The 22,566-nt window shown below is 38.5% G+C and overlaps 1 protein-coding gene across 4 annotated transcripts in view; it reads left to right on the top strand.

Moving 5' to 3' along the window:
• Nucleotides 1–19,755, top strand: part of ELP2 (elongator acetyltransferase complex subunit 2) — a 48,892-nt gene extending 29,137 nt beyond the window's left edge. For all 4 annotated transcript variants that reach the window (XM_089895084.1, XM_022586996.2, XM_022586995.2 and 1 more), the window contains 5 exons: nucleotides 7,734–7,926; nucleotides 9,319–9,440; nucleotides 10,968–11,101; nucleotides 11,855–11,968; nucleotides 14,873–19,755. In XM_089895084.1, the coding sequence (XP_089751210.1) occupies nucleotides 7,734–7,926; nucleotides 9,319–9,440; nucleotides 10,968–11,101; nucleotides 11,855–11,968; nucleotides 14,873–15,029 (720 nt within the window). In that variant the 3' untranslated portion in view covers nucleotides 15,030–19,755. The remainder of the gene's footprint in view (nucleotides 1–7,733; nucleotides 7,927–9,318; nucleotides 9,441–10,967; nucleotides 11,102–11,854; nucleotides 11,969–14,872) is intronic.
• Nucleotides 19,756–22,566: the final 2,811 nt, after the last annotated feature.

Below are 22,566 nucleotides of genomic sequence, written 5' to 3' on the forward strand. Positions count from 1 at the left end.
TGAATATTTGTATACAAGTCTTTGCATGGATATATGCTTTCATTTCTCTTGAGTAAATACATATGAGTGGAATTGCTGGGTATATGGTAGATGTATATTTAAATTTTTAAGAAATTGACAAACTATTTTCCAAAGTGGTTGTACCATTGTACAATCCCACTAGCAATATATGAGAGTTCCAGTTGCTCCACGCCCTCACCAGTGCGTGGTATTGTCAGTCTTTTTAACATTAGCCATTCTGATATCCCACTAGCAATATATGAGAGTTCCCGTTGCTCCACGCCCTCACCAGTGCGTGGTATTGTCAGTCTTTTTAACATTAGCCATTCTGATAGGTTTGTAATATCTCATTGTGCCTGTAATTTGCATTTCCGTAATGATTAAATGATGTTGAACAGCTTTTCATGTGCTAATTTTCCAACTGTATGTCTTCTTTGATGAAGTATCTGTTCAAATCTTTTGCCCAGTTCTTTATTGTATTTTCTTATTACCGAATTTTGAAAAGCTCTTTATATACACTGGATACTACTTTATCAGATATATGCTATGTAGGTAGTTTTCCCCAGTGACTTTTCCTTCATTTTCTTAACAATGTTTTTCAAAGAGCAGAAGTTGTATGTTTTGGTGAAGTCTAATTTATCAGTTTTTTTCTGTATTGGGTTTGTGCTTCTAATGTAGTATCTAAGAAATGTTTGCCTGGGACTTCCCTGGTGGTCCAGTGGTTAAGATTTCACATTCCCACTGCAGGGGTCGTGGGTTTGATCCCTGGTCAGGGAACTAAGATCCCGCATGCTGTGCAGAGTGGCCATAAAAGAAAAAGGAAAGGAAGAAATCTTTGCCTGACTCAAGTTCTTTTGCCACATTTTGTTCTAGGAGTTTTATAGATTTTAAGTTTTATGTTTAGACCTATGATACATCTTTTATTAATTCTTCCTGTTGTATGGAGTATATATTACACTTGATTTTTTTTGCATGTGGATATCCAGTTGTTCCATCATTATTTGTTGAAAAGACTATCCCTTCACCTCGTACCTTTTGCATCTTTGTCAAAGTTAGCTGTCCATATATGTTTGGGTCTATTTCTAGACTTTATTTTGTCCTACTCATCTTTTTTTTTTTCTTTCCTGTTTTGATGCCAGTGCCGCAGTCTCTTTAACAACTATAGCTTTTTATACTGTGTCTTGAAACCAGGAGGTAATTGTCTTCTAACCCTCTTCTCACTTTTCAAATGTAGTTTGGCTAGTCTAGGTTCTTTACTTTTCCACATGAATTTTATAATCAGCTTGACAGTTTCTACAAAAGTATGTGCTGGCATTTTGATGGGGATTGCATTGAATCTATAGATTAATTGTGGAAGAATTTTAACAATATTGAGTCTTGACACATGAATGCAGTATGCCTCTCATTTATTTAGATCTTTAATTTCTCTCAGGGTTTTGTTTGTTTTTTTTTAGTAAGCCTTTTATCTTGGAATAATTTTATATTTAGCAAAAGTTGCAGAGATAGTACCTAGAATACCATTATACCTCCTACCCAGTGTTAACATCTTAATATTATCAGGAATATTTTGTACTTTTCAGTGTCAGGTCTTACACATATTTTGTCAGATTTATCCTTATTTCATATATTTTATGTCTGATTGTTCATTGCTCACATAAGGAAATGCAGTTGCTTTTTGTAATCAGTTTTTTATCCTGCAACTTGCTAAACTTATTACTTCTTATAGCTTTATTGTAGATATTGGATTTTCCACATAGATGCTTATGTTGCCTGTGAATAAAGAAAATTTTACTTCTTCCTTTCCCATATGGATGTCTTAATGTTGACTAGACGTTGTAACATCAGAAGTCCTCACCTATTCCTCATCTGAGCAACAGAATATTTAGTTTTGTCCATTAAGTGTTATGCTTGCTGTGGATTTTTTTTTATGGCTCTTCTTTATCAGGTTGCAAAATCTCCCTGCGGTTCCTAGTTTGCAGAGAGTTTTTATCAGGAATGGATGTTAGGTTTTGTCAAATGTTTTTTCTTTATCTCTTAACATGATCATATGTTTTTCCCATTTTAGTTTATTAATATGGTGAATTACATGGATTGATTTTTCAAATGATGAACCAACTTTGCATTCCTGGAACCAAACCCCAAATGCTTATATTATATATATATATATTTTTTCAATTATTCTTTTTATTGAGGTATAACTGACATATATAACATTATATTAGTTTCAGGTGTACAACATAATGATTCAATATTTGTATACATTGTGAAGTGATCACCACAATAAGTCTAGCTAACATCCATCATCATACACAGTTACAAGAAATATTTTTTTCTTGTGCTGAGGACTTTTAAGATTTCAGCAACTTTCAAATACGCAGTGCAATATTAACTATAATCACCGTGCTCTATGTTACATCCCCCTGACTTCGTTATTTATAGCTGGACGTTTGTACGTTTTGACTCCCTTCACCCATTTCATCTATCCCCCAGTCTTGGCTTCTGGCATCTCCCAATTCATTCTCTGTATGTCTATGAGCTTGGTGGTTTTTTTTATTGTTGCTGTTTTTAGATTCTGCTTATAAGTGAGATCGTACAGTATTTGTCTTTGTCTGACTTATCTCACTTAGCATAATGCCCACAAGGTCTATCCATGTTGTCACAAATGGAAATATTTCATTGGTTTTTTTTTTGTTTTATTTTTTGTTTTTTTTTGCGGCACACGGGCCTCTCACTGTTGTGGCCTCTCCCGTTGCGGAGCACAGGCTCCGGACGCGCAGGCTCAGCGGCCATGGCTCACGGGCCCAGTCGCTCACGGGCCCAGTCGCTCCGCGGCACGTGGGACCTTCCCGGACCGGGGCACGAACCTGTGTCCTCTGCATCGGCAGGCGGACTCTCAACCACTGCGCCACCAGGGAAGCCCTCATTGTTTTTTATGGCTGAATACTCTTCCACCATGGTGTGTGTGTCTGTCCGTTTTCTTTATCCATTGATCCATTTTCTTTATCCATTTGATGGACACTTAGGTTGTTTCCATATGTTGGCTATCATAAATAATGCTGCAGTGAACATGGGGGTACACATATCTTTTCAAGTTAGTGTTTTTATTTTCTTTGGGTAAACACCCAGAAGTGGAATTGCTGGATCATATGTTAATTCCAGTTTTAATTTTTTGAGGGACCTCCATACTGTTTTTCATAGTGGCTGCACCAGTTTACATTTCCACCAGCAAGGCACAGGGTTCCCTTTTCCCCATATCCTCTCCAGCACTTATTCCTTGTCTTTTTGATGATAGCCATTCTGATGGGTGTAAGGTGATATCTCATTGTGGTTTTGATTTGCATTACCCTTATAATTAGTGATGTTGAGCATCTTTTCATGTTTCTGTTGGCCATGTATATGTCTTCTTTGGAAAAATGTCTATTTAGATCCTTTGCCTATTTTTTATTTATTTATTTAATTTTATTTTATATTTTGCTATTCAGATGTATGTGTTCTTTATATAGTTTTTATATTAACCCCTTAACAGATGATTTGCAAACATTTTCTCCCATTCAGTAGGTTGCCTTTTCATTTTGTTGGTGATTTCTTATATTTTTATATATTGTTGGATTCAGTTTGCTAAAATTTTGTTTAAAACTCTCATATATAGTATGTGAGAGACATTGCTGTGTAGTTTTCTTTCCTTGTAATGGCTTCATCTGGTTTTGGTATCACAGTAATATTAGCCTCATAGAAATATTTCCTCCTTTGCAATTTTCTGGAAGAGTTTGTGAAGAATTGGTATTTCCTTTTTTAAATATTTGGTAGAATTTCCCAGTGAAGCAAACTGACCTTGAGTTATCTTTGTGGGAAGGTTTTTAACTACCTATAATTTTTTAAATAGATGCAGGGCTATTTCATTCAAGATATCTAATTTTTCGTGGGTGTACTTTGATGGTTTGTGTCTTTCAGGAAATTTGCCCCTTTTATCTGATTTGTCATATTTGTTGGCATAAAGTTGTTCATAGTATTCCCTTTTGATCCTTTTATTACCTGAAGAATCCCTGGTGATGTTACCTTTCTTATTCCTGTTATTGGCAATTTGTCTCTTTTCTCTCATACCCTCTTTTTTTTTTTTGGTGGGAGAGAATTCTGGGAATTGACCAGGAAATTAATGAGTTTATGATTTTATTAATATTTTCAGAGAACAAGCTTTTGGTTTATTTATTTTATTTATTTTGATTTACTTTTGGCTGCATTGGGTCTTTGTTGCTGCATACGGGCTTTCTCTGGTTGCAACGAACGGGAGCTACATACACTCCGTTGTGGTGCACTGGCTTCTCACTGTGGTGGCTTCTCTTGTTGCGGAGCACAGGCTCTAGGTGCACAGGCTTCAGTAGTTGTGGCACGTGGGCTCAGTATTTGTGGCTCACAGGCTGTAGAGCACAGGCTCAGTAGTTGTGGCACACAGGTTTAGTTGCTCCGCGGCATGTGGGATCCTCCTGGACCAGGGCTTGAACCGTGTCCTCTGCATTGGCAGGCAGATTCTTAACCACCACACTACAAGGGAAGTCCTCATTTCTTTTTCTGTCTCTAATAAGGTTAAAACTGAGGTCATTGATTCTAGATCTTTCTTTCTAATATAGGTGTTAAGTGCTATAAGTTTTCCTCTAAGTATTGCTTTCGAGGCATTCTGCAAATTTTGATACGTTGTGTTTTCATTTTCATTCAATTAAAAACACTTTCTAATTTCTCTTTGATTTTATTTTTTAGCTTAGGTTATTTTGAAATGTATTAGTTTCCATATACTGAGTGTTTTTCAGATATCTTTCTGTTATCGATTTCTAATTTAAGTTTATTTTGTTCAGAAAACATAGTATGACTTCAATCCTTTGATATTTAATCTTGGTAAATTTCCATGTTCTTTTGAGAAGAATTTGGATTCTGTTTATTTTGGGTCGAGTGTTCTGAAAATATGAATTACATTGGTTGACAGTATTGTCTTCTTTATTCTTTTGGTTCTATCGTGAATGGCATTTTGAAATCTCTAATTGTGGACTTGTCTTTTAATCCTTATAGTTCCTTCAGTTTGTACTTTATGTATTTTTGAACTTCTGTTGTTAGATCCTAAACATTTATGATGGTTATTTTCTCTTGATTAACTGACTAGTTTCTTATTATGCAATGAACCTCTTTACTTCTGGTAATATTTTCTGCTCTGAAGTCTACTTTCTCTGATGTTAGTGTAGCCACTCCAGGTTTCCTTTGAGTAGTGCTTGAATTATGTATCTTTTTCCATCATTTTACTTTAAGCTGTTTGTTTCCTTTTATTTCAAGTGGGTTTCTTGGAGACAGCATATAATTGGGTCTTGCTGTTTTTCTCATCTTGATAATCTTTCGTTTTAATAGGGGTGCTTATTAGATCATTTGCATTTGATGTAATAATTGATATGATAGATTAACTCCTTTCATCTTGCTATTTGTTTTCTATTTGATCTATCTATTCTTTGATCCATTATACTTATTTTGGATTAAGTGATTCCTTTTTATGATTCCATTTTATTTCTTTTTTTTGTTTTGTTTAGTAGATATGACTCTTTGTTATTTTATTGGTTGTTTCACATTTTATACTATATATCTTTAATTTACCACAGTTTACCATCAAGTAATACTGCACTATTTGTGTATGAGAACATAAGTATACTTTCATTTCCTTCTACTTTGTGGTATTGTTTTTGTACATTTTACTTCTTCACAGAAATCCCACAATATTATTTATACTTTAACAGTTAATTATCCCTAAAGATATTTAAATAATAAAAATATTTTTTCCATCAGATATTATTTTCATGCTGCCTACAGGATGTTCTTAACATTCCTCATAATGCAGTTCTGCTGGTCAGGAATTTTTTCAGCTTTTTGCCTGTCTGAAAAGGATCTATTTCTCCTTCATTTTTTAACAGTATTAGTGGTGGCTAAAGAATTGTTGGTTTTCGGGGCTTCCCTGGTGGCGCAGTGGTTGAGAGTCTGCCTGCTGATGCAGGGGACATGGGTTCGTGCCCCGGTCTGGGAGGATTCCACGTGCCGCGGAGCGGCTGGGCGCGTGAGCCATGGCCCCTGAGCCTGTGCGTCCGGAGCCTGTGCTCCGCAACGGGAGAGGCCACAACAGTGAGAGGCCCACGTACCGCAAAAAAAAAAAAAAAAAAAAAAAAAAGAATTGTTGGTTTTCCCTTAGGTACTTCAAAAATGTTGCTCCATTTTCCTCTGACTTGCATTGTTTTGGATGAGAAGCCCACTGTCATTTTTCTTTGTTACTTAGTAATGGTTTTTTTTCCTCCAGCTGCAATTTTATATTTTTCAGTGGTTTTAAACAATTTGATTTCTGTTGGTATAGTTTTCTTCATGTTTCTTGTGCTTGGGTTTTATTGAACGTCTTAGATCTCTAGGTTTATTGTTTTCATTGAATTTGGAAATTTTTTGGCCATTATCTTTTTAAGTATTTTTTTCTTATCCTTTTGCAGACCATAGTTATATTTGGCTGCTTGACGTTGTCATAGAGTTCAGTGATTGTTTTTTTCTTTTTCTTTTTTTCCTACTCTGTGATTCATTTTGTCTTTTAGGTATCAGTGTTCTTTGTTGCCAGATACCTAATATTTTGGAGTGCCATTATTTCGTGTATTTTGTCTGATCTTTTAGTTTTTTTCACACAAGAGAGTAAATCTGGTCCCTGTTACTCCATATTGACCAGAAGTGAAAGTTTCTAAACTACTAATTACACAGTTAATACACAGATGTATTCTTCTTGTAAAATATTAAAGTAGTATGGAGGTCCCTCAAAAAATTAAAAATAGAACTATACCATATGATCCAGCACTTCTTCTTTTGGCTGTTTATCCAAAGGAAATGAAAACATTAATTTATAAAGATATATGTACCTCTATGTTCATTGTAGCATTATTTACAATAGCCAAGATATGGAAGCAACCGAAGTGCCCATTGATAGAGGAATGGATAAGGAAGGGGTGGTGTGTGTGTGTGTGTGTGTGTGTGTGTGTGTGTGTGTGTGTGATGGAATATTACTCAGCCTTAAAAAAGAGGAATGAAATCTTGCCATTTGTGGCAACATGGATGGACCTGGAGGGTATTATGCTAAGTGAAATGAGTAAATGAGTTAGAGAAAGACACACACCAAATGATTTCATTTATATATGGAATCTAAAAAACAAAACAAATGAACAAACAAAACAGAAACAGATTCATAGGTACAGGGAATAGACAGGGTGTTTTCAGCGGGGTGGAGGGATGACTGAAGTAGGGGTTTAAGAGGTATAAACTTTCAGTTATAAAATAAGCCACAGGGATGTAAGGTACCCATAGGGGATATAGTCAATAATATGGTAACAACTTTGTATGATGATGGATAGTAACTAGATTTACTGTGGTGATCATTTCATAATGTATAAAAATATTGAACCACTATGTCATACACCTGAAACTAATATAATATTGTATGTTAAATATAACTCAATTTTTAAAATTGTGATTTCAGTGCCAGTCTCTAATTATTCACCCTTTCTAATTCCAGTCTGTCTCTTCTCAGAGGTTACACCTGGTTATAGTATTTATAGTATTTTCTCAGAACTTGTTTTTTTTTTTACACAGATACATAAAAAATACCATAGAAACAATATTTTGAAAAATGTTTTCAGTTTATTTCACCTTAATTGCTTTATTGTTTCATCTCTGTCCTATAGGCAGCTAAGAAAGAGCATGCAGCTATCATTCTTTGGAACACTGCATCTTGGAAACAGGTGCAGAATTTAATTTTCCACAGTTTGACTGTCACACAGATGGCCTTCTCTCCTGATGACAAGTTCTTACTAGCTGTTTCCAGAGATCGGACCTGGTCACTGTGGAAAAGGCAGGACACAGTCTCACCTGAGTTAGGTAAAACAGCTGTTGGTTGGGAAGATTATTAGTGAAACAGTTATGTCCGTTTACCTACTTTGAGCAGCTGTTGTGTAAAGAGAAATAGAAATGATAACAGGGTGAAGGGCAGAGTCTGGTTGTTGTGAGTCTTTCAAAGTTTTGTGATAACTGAGGAAGACTTGACCTTCCTTGTAAGGATGATATGTATTCAGACATCTCAGTTAAAGAAACATAAAAATCTACATGTAGAAAATTTGGATTTCGCAGGTGGTTACAGAATGCCACCATAAAACCAAATGGATGATATATACTGAGGATTTTATGGGACAGGAATAATGAATATACAGTTAAATTATGAAACTCAGAAGGACCATTGTCTTTACCATTCACCTACCCACCTCTGTCACAGTGATAATTGGGAGGGGGTGTTTTAGGCATCCATTTGTGAATAACATGACCCCTGGGCAAAATGTTAACACACCTACCTGCATTCTACTTTGGATCTGGCATAAGTTGAAAAAAAAAAAAAAAAAAAGGAAAAGGAAAAAAAGCTTCGTGTGATTGCAGCAGTAGCCTATTCTTATTCTTCCAGTTTCATTGAGTAGGTAAAATCTAGAGAGCGTTTAAAGTACTTTGTGTTGTTTAATCCTGTTTTTAATTTTTCCATTGATAAAACCTACTGCAGTTTCATCTTATGATATTTTTAGTCCTTTGGGTTTGTTGTGTTTTAGAGAATACCAGGGACTATGACACATACTGAGCAGTATATGTTGTAACAGACTGATTTCATTTGCAACTAGTGATTTCCTAACATGCAACTTTTACTTTTTTAAAAAAGTTAAAGTGATATTATACTAATAACAAATCCTTTAATTTGCTATATCTTTATGGATTGTGGATTAATAGATACATTAGTCTACCCTCCATACACAGTTAACGTCTTTTACGTTTAGTCCCTATGAGGGCTAGAAGTTAGTTACCTACACTTAAAATATTGCAAGGGAAGAGATTTTTTTTTAAGTTGGTTTTTTTCTTTTACATTATTTAAGGGTTCATTAGTCTTTTTTTCCATAGCTTAATACACAGATCTGGCTACTTCCTGAGTAAGTTTAAATTTCATCAGGCTTCTTCCATAAGCATAAATTGAACTTTTAGTTAAGTGTCCAGAAGATGTTTGTCATCAGTCACTAGAGAGTGACTAGTCAGTATAAAAGCATTTCCTACTAGAAAAATAACTGTATGCACATAGCCTTCTGGTGAGAGATCAGCTGCCTGGCCTTGGTTGCAAAAGTCTGTGTATATAAATTGATTGTTAAATTACATGTTGTATATGGCATTTAAACATGGCTTTCTAACAGGTAAAAAACTGCTCTCTCCACTTTGTGACTAGTGCATATGTGTTTCTTTCAGACCCAGTTTTCAGTCTCTTTGCCTTCACTAACAGAATCACCGCTGTGCACAGTAGAATTATTTGGTCTTGTGATTGGAGTCCTGATGGCAAGTATTTCTTCACTGGAAGTCGGGACAAAAAGGTAATTTTTTTTAACTTAATATTTTTTCAAATGTAAAATAATATTACAGGTGTGTTTGGATAAAAAGCACATAATCCTAATTTTCTGATACATCTTTTAAAAATCAGTTTATTTATTTCCTTCTGTGTTTTTCATATGCGTACATAAAAAGGCTTTTCTTACTTGTTAAATTCTATAATACATGTCTCTGAAATATCAAATACGAGAAGAAGTCCCTTCAGACACATGACTATCAGATGGCTCCAGTAGGAGAAAAAGTAGTAAAGGAAATGGGTCAGGACTAAGAAAGTAGGAGAGCAGGAGTGGATGGAGGGACATAGGGAAAGACAGTTTCTGCTTTTCTTTTTCGTACTTTTGGGAATTTAAAATTCTTTCTATAATGAATGATTATTACCTTTTCATTCAGCGAAGGAGGCGGGGTGTGTGCCTGTGTGTGTCACGAGCTGTGAAAAAAATCAGAACGAGTTAGCTAGCAGTAGGTTCTTGACCATGACCCTCACCCTTGTTCTCTGGGAAATGTTCCCCTGGCCTCTGGTCTTTCCTCTGTTTTCATGCTCTTTAAAGCATCCTTCCCTTTTTCTGCACTTCCTGCAGACCAGAGGCGCTCAGGCACTTGAGCGTTTCCTCTCCTCTCCTGCCCTCTCCAGTCACAGTCATGGTACAAGTTACAGAAGCAGAGGACTAACACAGCATGCTGTCACTCAATGAAACACTGAAATGTTAGCCTCTGAAGTGCTTTCTCTCAGACCTTTACTTCTGTCATTTGCCTATTCATTTCTTCCCCGGCATTTGTCTTCCTACTCTCTGCTAGCTGCTCAGGCAGCAGGACTGCTTCTGCCTTCCACAGTCAGGCCCGGTAGCAGATGGTCCAGCTGTGGCTGTCACAGGTCAAGGCTGAAACGGACAAAGCACATCCGCCATGCAGTCTCAGGACTGCACTCCTGCTTGCTTGGGCGGAGCCCTCTGCTCAGAATCTTGCTTCGGTCCTGCGTTTTCACTTCCCTCTCCATTTCTTTGTGACCATTCACACCCTTCTGAGGCATGAGCTTCCAGGAAAGCCTCATTTCTTATGCGGTGTATCATCAAGGTTAGGGCCTCCCGAGTGAGCTGAGCTGATTCCATGAGCAGTGGGTGGTGTAGAAGAAGAGCCAGGGACTTGGTTGGTTTCATGCCTTTTGTGGTAATTTCTTGGGGTGGTGCACGAGCACCTTGAGGACGTGGTGGACAGAATCTCACTGGATCAGAACTGGTTTCCTGAGTGTAAAGAGCAGGCTAAACACACCTGGTCTCTGGGCGGGGACAGTCATCTTTGGACCAGCACAGTTGGGTAGTTGAGGTCTCAGAGACATGTATCTGCTACATGGTGGCTTCTCTGTGATGCTTGAAATGCTCAGAAGTCCTGGAACACGAATGAAAATGATGCATTTTTTAAAATGTCGTTGTCCTCTATGCCATTGAAACGCTCTAATGCATTGCTAGAAACCTTGCAAAGAGAAAGTTTTACAGAGTTTGATCTGTTTGTGTTAGGTGGTTGTCTGGGGTGAGTGCGACTCCAGCGATGACTCCACTGAGCACAGCATCGGCCCCTGCTCCTCCGTTCTGGACGTGGGCGGAGCTGTGACTGCCATCAGTGTCTGCCCAGTACTTAACCTTTCCCAACGGTCAGTCTCTGTGTGGGGCTTCATCTTATGTTTTCTTTAAGAAGACCACTTAGTTTCTCAATGTGTAGCCCTCTTATACTTTCATCTTTGGGTTCTCTTAGCTTCCAAGTTAACTATTTTTTTTTTATAATGCTTATGTTTCTCATAGGATTTCTTTTTTGTTTTTAACACCATTTTATTTTATCTTATCTTTCTGATCAACCCCATTTATTTATTTATTTGTTTGTTGGTTTGGCTGCGCTGCGTGGCTTGTGGGATCCTAGTTCCCAGATCAGGGATCAAACCCAGGCCCCCCCACAGTGGAAGCTCAGAGCCCCAAACACTGGACCACCAGGGAACTCCCCTCAAAAGAATTGCTAAATTGATAGAGCTTGATGATATTCAGCGTGGTGAAATAGAGATCGGGAGTGTGGCTCAAAGGTTCTTATTTCACCAAATTTAGGACTGTGGTGCTTTCTCTGTAACAAGTATCTTCGGTAGAACAAGGGTCTCTGCTGCCAGCCAGGGAAACACTGGCTTATAGGCCTTGCCAGCAGAGGGCAGAGGTAAAACTGTGAGCATCCTCGATGGAGAGGAGGCTCTGTGAGCGCACAGTAGAGCAGCGCACTGGATCCTGGGCCCGAATTTTAAACAGGGTCCTTTGTAAGCCAGAGACAGTTGGGAGCACTGAAGAACTACGTTAGATTGGTGATGATGGAGATAACAGAAGTTCATGCTAAATTAATCACTGTCTTTCCCTTCCCTTAAAAACAGATACGTTGTTGCAGTAGGATTAGAGTGTGGAAAGATTTGTTTATATTCTTGGAAAAAGACTGATCAAGTTCCAGAAATAAATGACTGGAGGCACTGTGTAGAAACAAGTCAAAGGTATTTCCTTCCTGTTTTTGCTTCCATCAGATTAGATAGATATCATGGAGTCTTTAGCAGCAAATCTTAGGTCACATTTGCATGGAGAGAAACACAGATCTGTTCGTGGTGCTTACTGCTAATTTGTACCTCTGTGTTTTGTGACAGTCTCTTGAGATTGACGTTTATTACTATACTGCACTTGTTTTTTAAAAGTTTATTTGACCAAATTGCTTGTTTGCATGATACTGTGTTTACAGACAACGCATTGGAGATGAAAGTGATTTTCATAATGATGAGTTTCAGAATTTGACTAAGTAGAATCTTAGTAAAATTTAATTCAAAATGTTGGTGGTGTTTTGGAAATATTATAGATTGTGTTTGGTAGCCGAATCTCGTGTTTGAACACTTTAGCTCACATCCTGAGATGGAGTAAACCGTCAAGTGCCCCTCAAAGCCCTGTGACCAGCCTTCAGGCAGAGTAAGTGCTCCTGAGCCTCGTGCCCTGGGCGTGGGCCTTTGCCACCTGAGCTGCTCAGAGCACCTGCTGTTTACAGCCTCCTCCTCATCTGCCTGCTTAGACAGCAGGGAACACTTTTTAATCTACTTCTTTACCCATTTCATTAGTTAAAAATGACTAAACTTTCAAAAAGTCATTCATGTCATTCTGTGTTAGATTTGTTTTAGGATTCTTCAACCTTCATGTATTTAAACTATCCAAAATATAACTTCAAATACAATTCCAAACAACAGCATCATGAGGAAGGTCATTGGCTTGATGCCGAGAGACATATTGTACAAGATATACCTTCCAGGGGAGTTTGTCTCCTTACCAGCAAAGCATGTTAATGCTCATGATAATTGTATTTATTTAAATGTATTTAAAATGAGATCTGCTTTATTACTGCTGTCCTTATGGGTTTTCTCCCACCTCTCTGATGCTGGGTTTAGCTGTTGAAACAGTTCATGCTATTGGCTTACTGAAGAGAGAGGTATCCAATGAAATTCCGTGTTTCAGGCACTTGAAGCTTCCTCTCTTCCTGGCCTCCCCTCCTCTTCTTTTCCTTCCTTTCACTTTGCCCTACCCATGATGCTTGCTCTGCCTCTGCCTAGTACCCAGACCACTTCTGTGGCCCGAATGTGGAACAGTGGCAAGAAGCCCCTCAGAAAGTAGGGGCAGGGGACATGTACAGAATTTGAGTTTTTCATTAAAAATTTTTTTAGTCATTATGGTGACTTTGGATTTCCAAGAACTAATTCCTGGCTTACCTTATATTATTTGGATTGCTAATATTACACTTATCAGATTACGAGTACTTTTCAAATGAAAGGTTTTGCTGATAATGAAATATAAACGAAGATAATATAAGCAAACACTGCCTTCTAGGTTGGCTCCCCGAACTCCCTGTCTTCTAAATGTGATCTGTTAACACGCTGGATTTAAAGAACATTACCAAAAAAGAAAAGAAACGAAACATACCATCTCAAAGCATATATAGCCAAATAAGTACTGTCCCTCAAAGTAACTTCTCTGGGAAGCAAAGTACTATATATATACATATATATATATATATATATATATATATATACTAGTCTAAATATGTTCTTGTTTCAGTGATGTCACTACTTCAAATCATTCTTTTAATGAAATGAGAGAACTTTAATATTAATCCAGAACAAATGAGATCCCAGTGATGTTGCTGTTACTTAAAATATTTTTGGAACTTTTCTTTAGGAACTGTGTTCAAAACTAGCTTACCAGTGATGCAAGAAAACCAATTATGATACCTTTTATATAAAGTTTTCCTCATTTTGACCATTCACTTTTTTTTTTTTTAGCTTAACCTTCATCTTATTTATAAGCTCATATCCAGATGACTTTTGACTTCTTTCAGTAATCAGATTCATCCTCAAAGGAAGATGAGCTCTCACAGAGAATACTCAGGTCGTAGTCTGTGTGGAAGCATTTCCTTTAGGAGAATTTCAGGAAACACTGAGGCACTGCAGCATTGTTGGAATGTGTGGACCCTTCTAGAGTGGCCACTTGCAAGGGCTCACAGTCATTTGGTGACTTAGGTTCTGGTGTGCTGATTTTTTTAAATGTGTTTCATCACTTCGAGGCTATACTTCATTCTTTTGATCCTGAGAGTGCATTGGTGACAGGGACTCTCAGAGTCTGCAAGTATAATTTGTGAGCTCAGATATTATTTTCAGTGTTTACTGCTTTAAAACTTGCACCATATTCACCTTATTCCGTTTTGGTTTGGAGGACTAGTTTGCAGGTTAAATTTATAGAGGATATTATATTTCATAGAGATTTATTAATAATCTATGTTTGGTAGCATCCTAGGTTAGCCATGAGGATGGGGGCTGGGGGTAGTGTGTTAATATGAACATCTTGCCCAGGGTCATGCAGTTACAGGTCACATTGGAGACCAAGGTTCTTTCACTGGGTAGTTTATTAAATCTTTCACTATCTTTTCTTACCCAGCAGTAAATAATGAGAGTAAGCGTCCATTCAAGTTACAGGGATGTCAGAAGATCAAATATAGAATATGTTGCAAAGTTGGAATTCTTTAGAAAAGAAACACATTTAGTAATGTTACCTGAAAGACTGATTTTAATAGTTAAAATTGATGGTTAAAGCAAAATTTGACATAAATGCATTGTCTATTTCTTGCTCTTTTTGGTGGTGTCCTTGGTCAGTAAGTAAAACGTTTTCAAGGCTAACATAAAATTGCTAAAATATTAGTGATGGTATTTTAAAACCTGTACATTTAGATGGTCAGGTTTTGACTTCCATTTATGTTAACAACACTAATAGGAAGAGCATACTAACTGAATTAATATGCAGGTGAGCACCCAGAAAAATATTTCATAGTCATAGCATACATTCATTTCATGATTTCTCTCTCTTTGTTTTAGCCAAAGTCATACACTTGCTATCAAAAAATTATGCTGGAAGAACTGTAATGGAAAAACTGAACAGAATGAAGCAGAAGGCACTGAATGGTTACACTTTGCAAGTTGTGGTGAAGATCACACTGTGAAGATACACAGAGTTAACAGATGTGCACTGTAATGGACTTAATGACTGCAAGCATATACTCGTTGGTGTCTTAAAGATATTTATCATGTAAATAGATAACCTTTCTTTACCTCATAATTTCATTGCATTTCATGCTTAAGACCTAAGGCAGTAGTCCTCATGTGAGTCTCAGACCCTTTGAAATAATGATGAAAGCTACAGACTCTTTGCTCAAAATGTTTATATACACACAGTCTCAGAACCTTGCCCATACTTTCAGGGATTCAGACCTGCATCTGTGTGTCCCAGATTGAGAGCCTCTATTCTTTCTTTCTTCATGAGCAAATTTGCCTAATTTTGTGTCATTTCGGGCCTTCTCTTTTCAAAAGTTTGGGACGTTTCATTATTTACTACCCTCCTGTGAGGGATAGCCTCAAAAATAAAAAGAGATAAAACCCAGATTATTAATTTTTATTTTAACAGTTTTTTATAAATATGCAGACCACACAAAGTGTGGTCTTGACCCCTCCCTCCCAGTACACACCAACCATTCTAGGAATTTGGCAGGTTGTGAGTTGAACTGTAGTTGGTCCCTTCTCTTGTTCTTTAAAAGTACATAGATGCTTCCTTCAGAGTTTGACTTAAAGTGCTTAAAGTAACTGAGAGATATAGGGGCTGGAAAGTAGCGTCGGAATCACCTGAATTTCTGTGAAGTTGCAAGGATGAGTCCACAAGAGGAAGGATGAAGTCATGAGCGTGAAGGATGTGCCCCAGGGAGAGGGCGCGATGGGAGCAGAGGGCAGAAGAACACACCAGAAAGACAGTGTTGGGTGTGCCTGCTGAGCTTTGGGAGGCTGCCCACGAGAGCTGAGCACTTGGGAGTTGGGTGGAGAGAGGTTAAGAGAGGGTGTGGGAGAGCCTGCGAAGACTGGTGGGAGAGCCAGGCCTCTCCTGACCCTGTGGGAACATGAGCCACCTGGCAGATTGCCACTTTGCACACTGTACGTAGTAAAGAGCTGGAAGGAAGGAGGCGAGGATTTTCTTGGTGGGAGTTTATGCTATTATCTAACATGACATTTTACTTCCAAAGAAGTTAAGTGATACTTAGTCTAAATGAAGGTTTTTAGACCAGAGCTATCCAGTATTTCTAGTCCAACAGAAATATAATGTGAGCTACCTATGTACTTTAAACTTTTCTGGTAGCCACATAAAGTAAAAAGAAAGAGGTGTAATTTATTTTAATGACACATTTGTTCAAATCCAGTATATCTCAAATAGTATCATTTTAATATAGTCAATATAAAAAATTATGGAGATATTTTACCCTTTCTTCTGTATGAAAACTTTGTACACTACAAATTGCATTTTATACTTACAGCTCATCTCAATTCATACTAGCCACATTTCAAATGCTCACTAGCCACCTGTGGCTAGTGGCTATATCCATATTTGGACAGTGCAGTTCTAGACCACTGAATTTGTATAAACTTGTCTTACACCCTTAGGGGTGTGTGTGTGCATGTGAGCGTGTATGCACCAAGGCAGTGAGCACCTGAGCTTCTTAACCTCAGAAACCGGGATGCTCTGAAGTATGATTTCTTTGCTTATCTGCTGAAGGATCTGAATCTTCCCATTGGCACACAGCAATTTGTTCAGATCCTGCGCACATGGGATTCCAGAGCAGATTCAGTGGACTAACAGTACTTTAGAGCCTTTTCCAGCATGGAACTCAACCCCCTAAGGTCTCCTGAAAGCAGGCCTAGTCTTAGACCAAGTTCATGGTTAGTTGTTGTTTTGCCAGTTGTAAATAGACAGTTTTCCCACGTTGTCCTGAAGCATCTTCCTCAGTAATCACGTGTGTAATTAATTCAGTTCAGTAAGAGTTCCCAGGACTTGCTGTACATTTGGATGGTATATTGAACTTCATACACATACATCGTACTTTTACCATGATGGTCTTCATCTGCTAAAGGAGAACACTTTGAACCATACTGTAGTAGTTCATAACATCTAAAGCAAAAGGCAGTCTTGCAGCTTTGCTCTGGAGTTGCTGAGGAATATTTCAGAATCCCTGACCTGCCCTTCCTTGTTTTCCCAGATAATTTCATTTTTCTGCCTGAGTCACAGCATCAAAGCTCAGACTGATGCCAAGTGCCAACCTAAGCAGTTGCTATCTTCTGACCTACATGACTGTCCTAGATGGAGGAGACGTGATTGGGTTGTGTTCCCAGCACATGTTTACCTTGGGCAACAAGGAGCCAAATCACTGTCTTCCCAGTAGCCTCAGAGGGGAGCAGCCATGGTTATTGGTTCCAAAGACAGACTGTGGGAATTTGAGGGAGACAAAAATACCATACTGTCTTGATTACTGTAGCTTTGTAGTATAGTCTGAAGTCAGGGAGCCTGATTCCTCCAGCTCCATTTTTTGTTCTCAAGATTGCTTTGGCTGTTCGGGGTCTTTTGTGTTTCCGTACAAATTGTGCAATTTTTTGTTCTCGTTCTGTGAAAAATGCCAGTGGTAGTTTGATAAGGATTGCATTGAATCTGTAGATTGCTTCGGGTAGTAGAGTCATTTTCACAGTGTTGATTCTTCCAGTCCAAGAACATGGTATATCTCTCCATCTATTTGTATCTTTAATTTCTTTCATCAGTATCATATAATTTTCTGCACACAGGTCTTTTGTCTCCTTAGGTAGGTTTATTCCTGGGTATTTTATTCTTTTTGTTGCAATGGTAAATGGGAGTGTTTTCTTAATTTCACTTTCAGATTTTTCGTCATTAGTGTAGAGGAATGCCAGAGATTTTTGTGCGTTAATTTTGTATCCTGCTACTTTACCAAATTCATTGATTAGCTCTAGTAGTTTTCTGGTAGCATCTTTAGGATTCTCTGTGTATAGTATCATGTCATCTGCAAACAGTGACAGCTTTACTTCTTCTTTTCCGATTTGGATCACTTTTATTTCCTTTTCTTCTCTGATTGCTGTGGCTAGAACTTCCAAAACTATGTTGAATAAGAGTGGTGAGAGTGGGCAACCTTGTCTTGTTCCTGATCTTAGTGGAAATGGTTTCAGATTTTCACCATTGAGGACGATGTTGGCTGTGGGTTTGTCATATATGGCCTTTATTATGTTGAGGAAAGTTCCCTCTATGCCTACTTTCTGCAGGGTTTTTATCATAATTGGGTGTTGAATTTTGTCGAAAGCTTTTCCTGCATCTATTGAAATGATCATATGGTTTTTATTCTTCATTTTGTTAATATGGTGTATCACGTTGATTGATTTGCGTATATTGAAGAATCCTTGCTTTCCTGGAATAAACCCCACTTGATCATGGTGTATGATCCTTTTAATGTGCTGTTGGATTCTGTTTGCTAGTATTTTGTTGAGGATTTTTGCATCTATATTCATCAGTGATACTGGCCTGTAGTTTTCTTTCTTTGTCACATCTTTGTCTGGTTTTGGTATCAGGGTGATGATGGTAGCCTCATAGAATGAGTTTGGGAGTGTTCCTCCCTCTGCTATATTTTGGAAGAGTTTGAGAAGGATAGGTGTTAGCTCTTCTCTAAATGTTTGATAGAATTTGCCTATGAAGTCATCTGGTCCTGGGCTTTTGTTTGTTGGAAGATTTTTAATCACAGTTTCAATTTCAGTGCTTGTGATTGGTCTGTTCATATTTTCTATTTCTTTCTGATTCAGTCTTGGCACATTGTGCATTTCTAAGAACTTGTCCATTTCTTCCAGGTTGTCCATTCTATTGGCATAGAATTGCTTGTAGTAATCTCTCATGATTTTTTTTATTTCCGCAGTGTCAGTTGTTACTTATCCTTTTTCATTTCTAATTCTATTGATTTGAGTCTTCTCGCTTTTTTTCTTGATGAGTCTGGCTAATGGTTTATCAATTTTGTTTATCTTCTCAAAGAACCAGCTTTTAGTTTTATTGATCTTTGCTATCATTTCCTTCATTTCTTTTTCATTTATTTCTGATCTGATCTTTATGATTTCTTTCCTTCTGCTAACGTTGGGGTGTTTTTGTTCTTCTTTCTCTAATTGCTTTAGGTGCAAGGTTAGGTTGTTTATTTGACATGTTTCCTGTTTCTTAAAGTGGATTGTATTGCTATAAAGTTCCCTCTTAGAACTGTTTTTCCTGCATCCCATAGGTTTTGGGTTGTCGTGTCTCCATTGTCATTTGTTTCTAAGTATTTTTTGATTTCCTCTTTGATTTCTTCAGTGATCACTTCGTTATTAAGTAGTGTACTGTTTAGCCTCCATGTGTTTGTATTTTTTACAGATCTTTTCCTGTAATTGATACCTAGTCTCATAGCGTTGTGGTCAGAAAAGATACTTGATACAATTTCAGTTTTCTTAAATTCACCAAGGCTTGATTTGTGACCCAAGATATGATCTATCCTGGAGAATGTTCCATGAGCACTTGAGAAAAATGTGTATTCTGTTGTTTTTGGATGGAATGTCCTATAAATATCAATTAAGTCCATCTTGTTTAATGTATCATTTAAAGCTTGTGTTTCCTTATTTATTTTCATTTTGGATGATCTGATTTTGGATGATCTGTCCATTGGTGAAAGTGGGGTGTTAAAGTCCCCTACTATGAATGTGTTACTGTCGATTTCCCCTTTTATGGCTGTTAGTATTTGCCTTATGTATTGAGGTGCTCCTATGTTGGGTGCATAAATATTTACAATTGTTATATCTTCTTCTTGGATTGATCCCTTGATCATTATGTAGTGGCCTTTTTTTTTTTTTTTTTTTTGCGGTACGCGGGACTCTCACCACTGTGGCCTCTCCCGTTGCAGAGCACAGGCTCCGGACGCGCAGGCTCAGCGTCCATGGCTCATGGGCCCAGCTGTTCTGCTGCATGTGGGACCTTCCCAGACCGGGGCACGAACCCGTGTCCCCTGCATCGGCAGGCAGACTCTCAACCACTGCGCCACCAGGGAAGCCCTGTAGTGTCCTTTTTTGTCTCTTGTAATAGTCTTTATTTTAAAGTCTGTTTTGTCTGATATGAGAATTGCTACTCCAGCTTTCTTTTGGTTTCCATTTGCATGGAATATCTTTTTCCATCCCCTCACTTTCAGTTTGTATATGTCCCTAGGTCTGAAGTGGGTCTCTTGTAGACAGCATATATATGGGTCTTGTTTTTGTATCCATTCAGCCGGTCTGTGTCTTCTGGTGGGAGCATTTAATCCATTTACATTTAAGGTAGTTATCGATATGTATGTTCCTATTCCCATTTTCTTAATTGTTTTGGGTTTGTTATTGTAGGTCTTTTCCTTCTCTTGTGTTTCTTGCCTAGAGAAGTTCCTTTAGCATTTGTTGTAAAGCTGGTTTGGTGGTGCTGAACTCTCTCGGCTTTTGCTTGTCTGTAAAGGTTTTAATTTATCCATCGAATGTGAATGAGATCCTTGCTGGGTAGAGTAATCTTGGTTGCAGGTTTTTCTCCTTCATTACTTTAAATATGTCCTGCCAGTCCCTTCTGGCTTGCAGAATTTCTGCTGAAAGATCAGCTGTTAACCTTATGGGGATTCCTTTGTGTGTTATTTGTTGTTTTTCCCTTGCTGCTTTTAATATGTTTTCTTTGTATTTAATATTTGACAGTTTGATTAATATGTGTCTTGGCGTGTTTCTCCTTGGATTTATCCTGTAAGGGACTCTCTGTGCTTCCTGGACTTGATTAACTATTTCCTTTCCCATATTAGGGAAGTTTTCAACTATAATCTCTTCAAATATTTTCTCAGTCCCTTTCTTTTTCTCTTCTTCTTCTGGGACCCCTATAATTCGAATGTTGGTGCGTTTAATGTTGTCCCAGAGGTCTCTGAGACTGTCCTCAGTTCTTTTCATTCTTTTTTCTTTATTCTGCTCTGCAGTAGTTATTTCCACTGTTTTATCTTCCTGTCACTTATCCGTTCTTCTGCCTCAGTTATTCTGCTATTGATCCCATCTGGAGTATTTTTAATTTCATTTATTGTGTTGTTCATTGTTGCTTGTTTCCTCTTTAGTTCTTCTAAGTCCTTGTTAAATGTTTCTTGCATTTTGTCTACTCTATTTCCAAGATTTTGGATCATCTTTACTATCATTATCCTGAATTCTTTTTCAGGTAGACCGCCTATTTCCTCTTCATTTGTTAGGTCTGGTGGGTTTTTATCTTGCTCCTTCATCTGCTGTGTGTTTTTCTGTCTTCTCATTTTGCTTATCTTACTGTGTTTGGGGTCTCCTTTTTGCAGGCTGCAGGTTCATAGTTCCCGTTGTTTTTGGTGTCTGTCCCCAGTGGCTAAAGTTGGTTCAGTGGGTTGTGTAGGTTTCCTGGTGGAGGGGACTAGCGCCTGTGTTCTGGTGGATGAGGCTGGATCTTGTCTTTCTGGTGGGCAGGTCCACGTCTGATGGTGTGTTTTGGGGGTGTCTGTGGCCTTTTTATGATTTTAGGCAGCCTGTCTGCTAATGGGTGGTGTTGTGTTCCTGTCTTGCTAGTTGTTTGGCATAGGGTGTCCAGCACTGTAGCTTGCTGGTCATTGAGTGAAGCTGGGTGTTGGTGTTGAGATGGAGATCTCTGGGAGATTTTCGCCGTTTGATATTACGTGGAGCTGGGAAGTCTCTTGTGGACCAGTGTCCTGAAGTTGGCTCTCCCATGTCAGAGGCACAGCACTGACTCCTGGCTGTAGCACCAAGAACCTTTAATCCACACGGCTCAGAATAACAGGGAGAAAAAGTAGAAAGAAGGAAAGAAAGAAAGAGGATAAAATAAAGTTATTAAAATAAAAATAATTATTAACAAAAATTTTTTAAGTAAAAAAAAAACAAAAAACGGACGGACAGAACCCTAGGACAAATGGTGAAAGCAAAGCTATACAGACAAAATGTCACACAGAAGCATACACATACACACTCACAAAGAGAGGAAAAGGGGAAAAAATAATAAATCTTGCTCTCAAAGTCCACCTCCTCAATTTGGGATGATTTGTTGTCTATTCAGGTATTCCACCGATGCAGGGTACATCAAGTTGATTGTGGAGATTTAATCCGCTGCTCTTGAGGCTGCTGGGAGAGATTTCCCTTTCTCTTCTTTGTTCACACAGCTCCTAGGGCTCAGTTTTGGATTTGGCCCCGCCTCTGCTTGTAAGTCGCCGGAGGGCGTCTGTTCTTCGCTCAGACAGGATGGGGTTAAAGGAGCAGCAGATTCGGGGACTCTGGCTCACTCAGGCCGGGGGGAGGGAGGGGTACGGATGCGGGGCGGGTCTGCGGCGGCAGAGGCCGGCATGACGTTGCATCAGCCTGAGGCCCGCCGTGCGTTCTCCCGGGGAAGTTGTCCCTGGATCCCGGGACCCTGGCAGTGGCGGGCTGCACAGGCTCCCCGGAAGGGGGTGTGGATAGTGACCTGTGCTCGCACACAGGCTTCTTGGTGGCGGCGGCAGCAGCCTTAGCATCTCATGCCCGTCTCTGGCGTCCGCGCTTTTAGCCGCGGCTCGCGCCCGTCTCTGGAGCTCCTTTAAGCAGCGCTCTTAATCCCCTCTCCTCGTGCACCAGGAAACAAAGAGGGAAGAAAAAGTCTGTTGCCTCTTCGGCAGGTCCAGACTTTTCCC

This window comes from Delphinapterus leucas, chromosome 14 (assembly GCF_059928025.1).
Source record: "Delphinapterus leucas isolate spDelLeu-1000000601 "Yukka" chromosome 14, BTC_Dleu_Yukka2, whole genome shotgun sequence".
Lineage (NCBI taxonomy): Eukaryota > Metazoa > Chordata > Mammalia > Artiodactyla > Monodontidae > Delphinapterus > Delphinapterus leucas.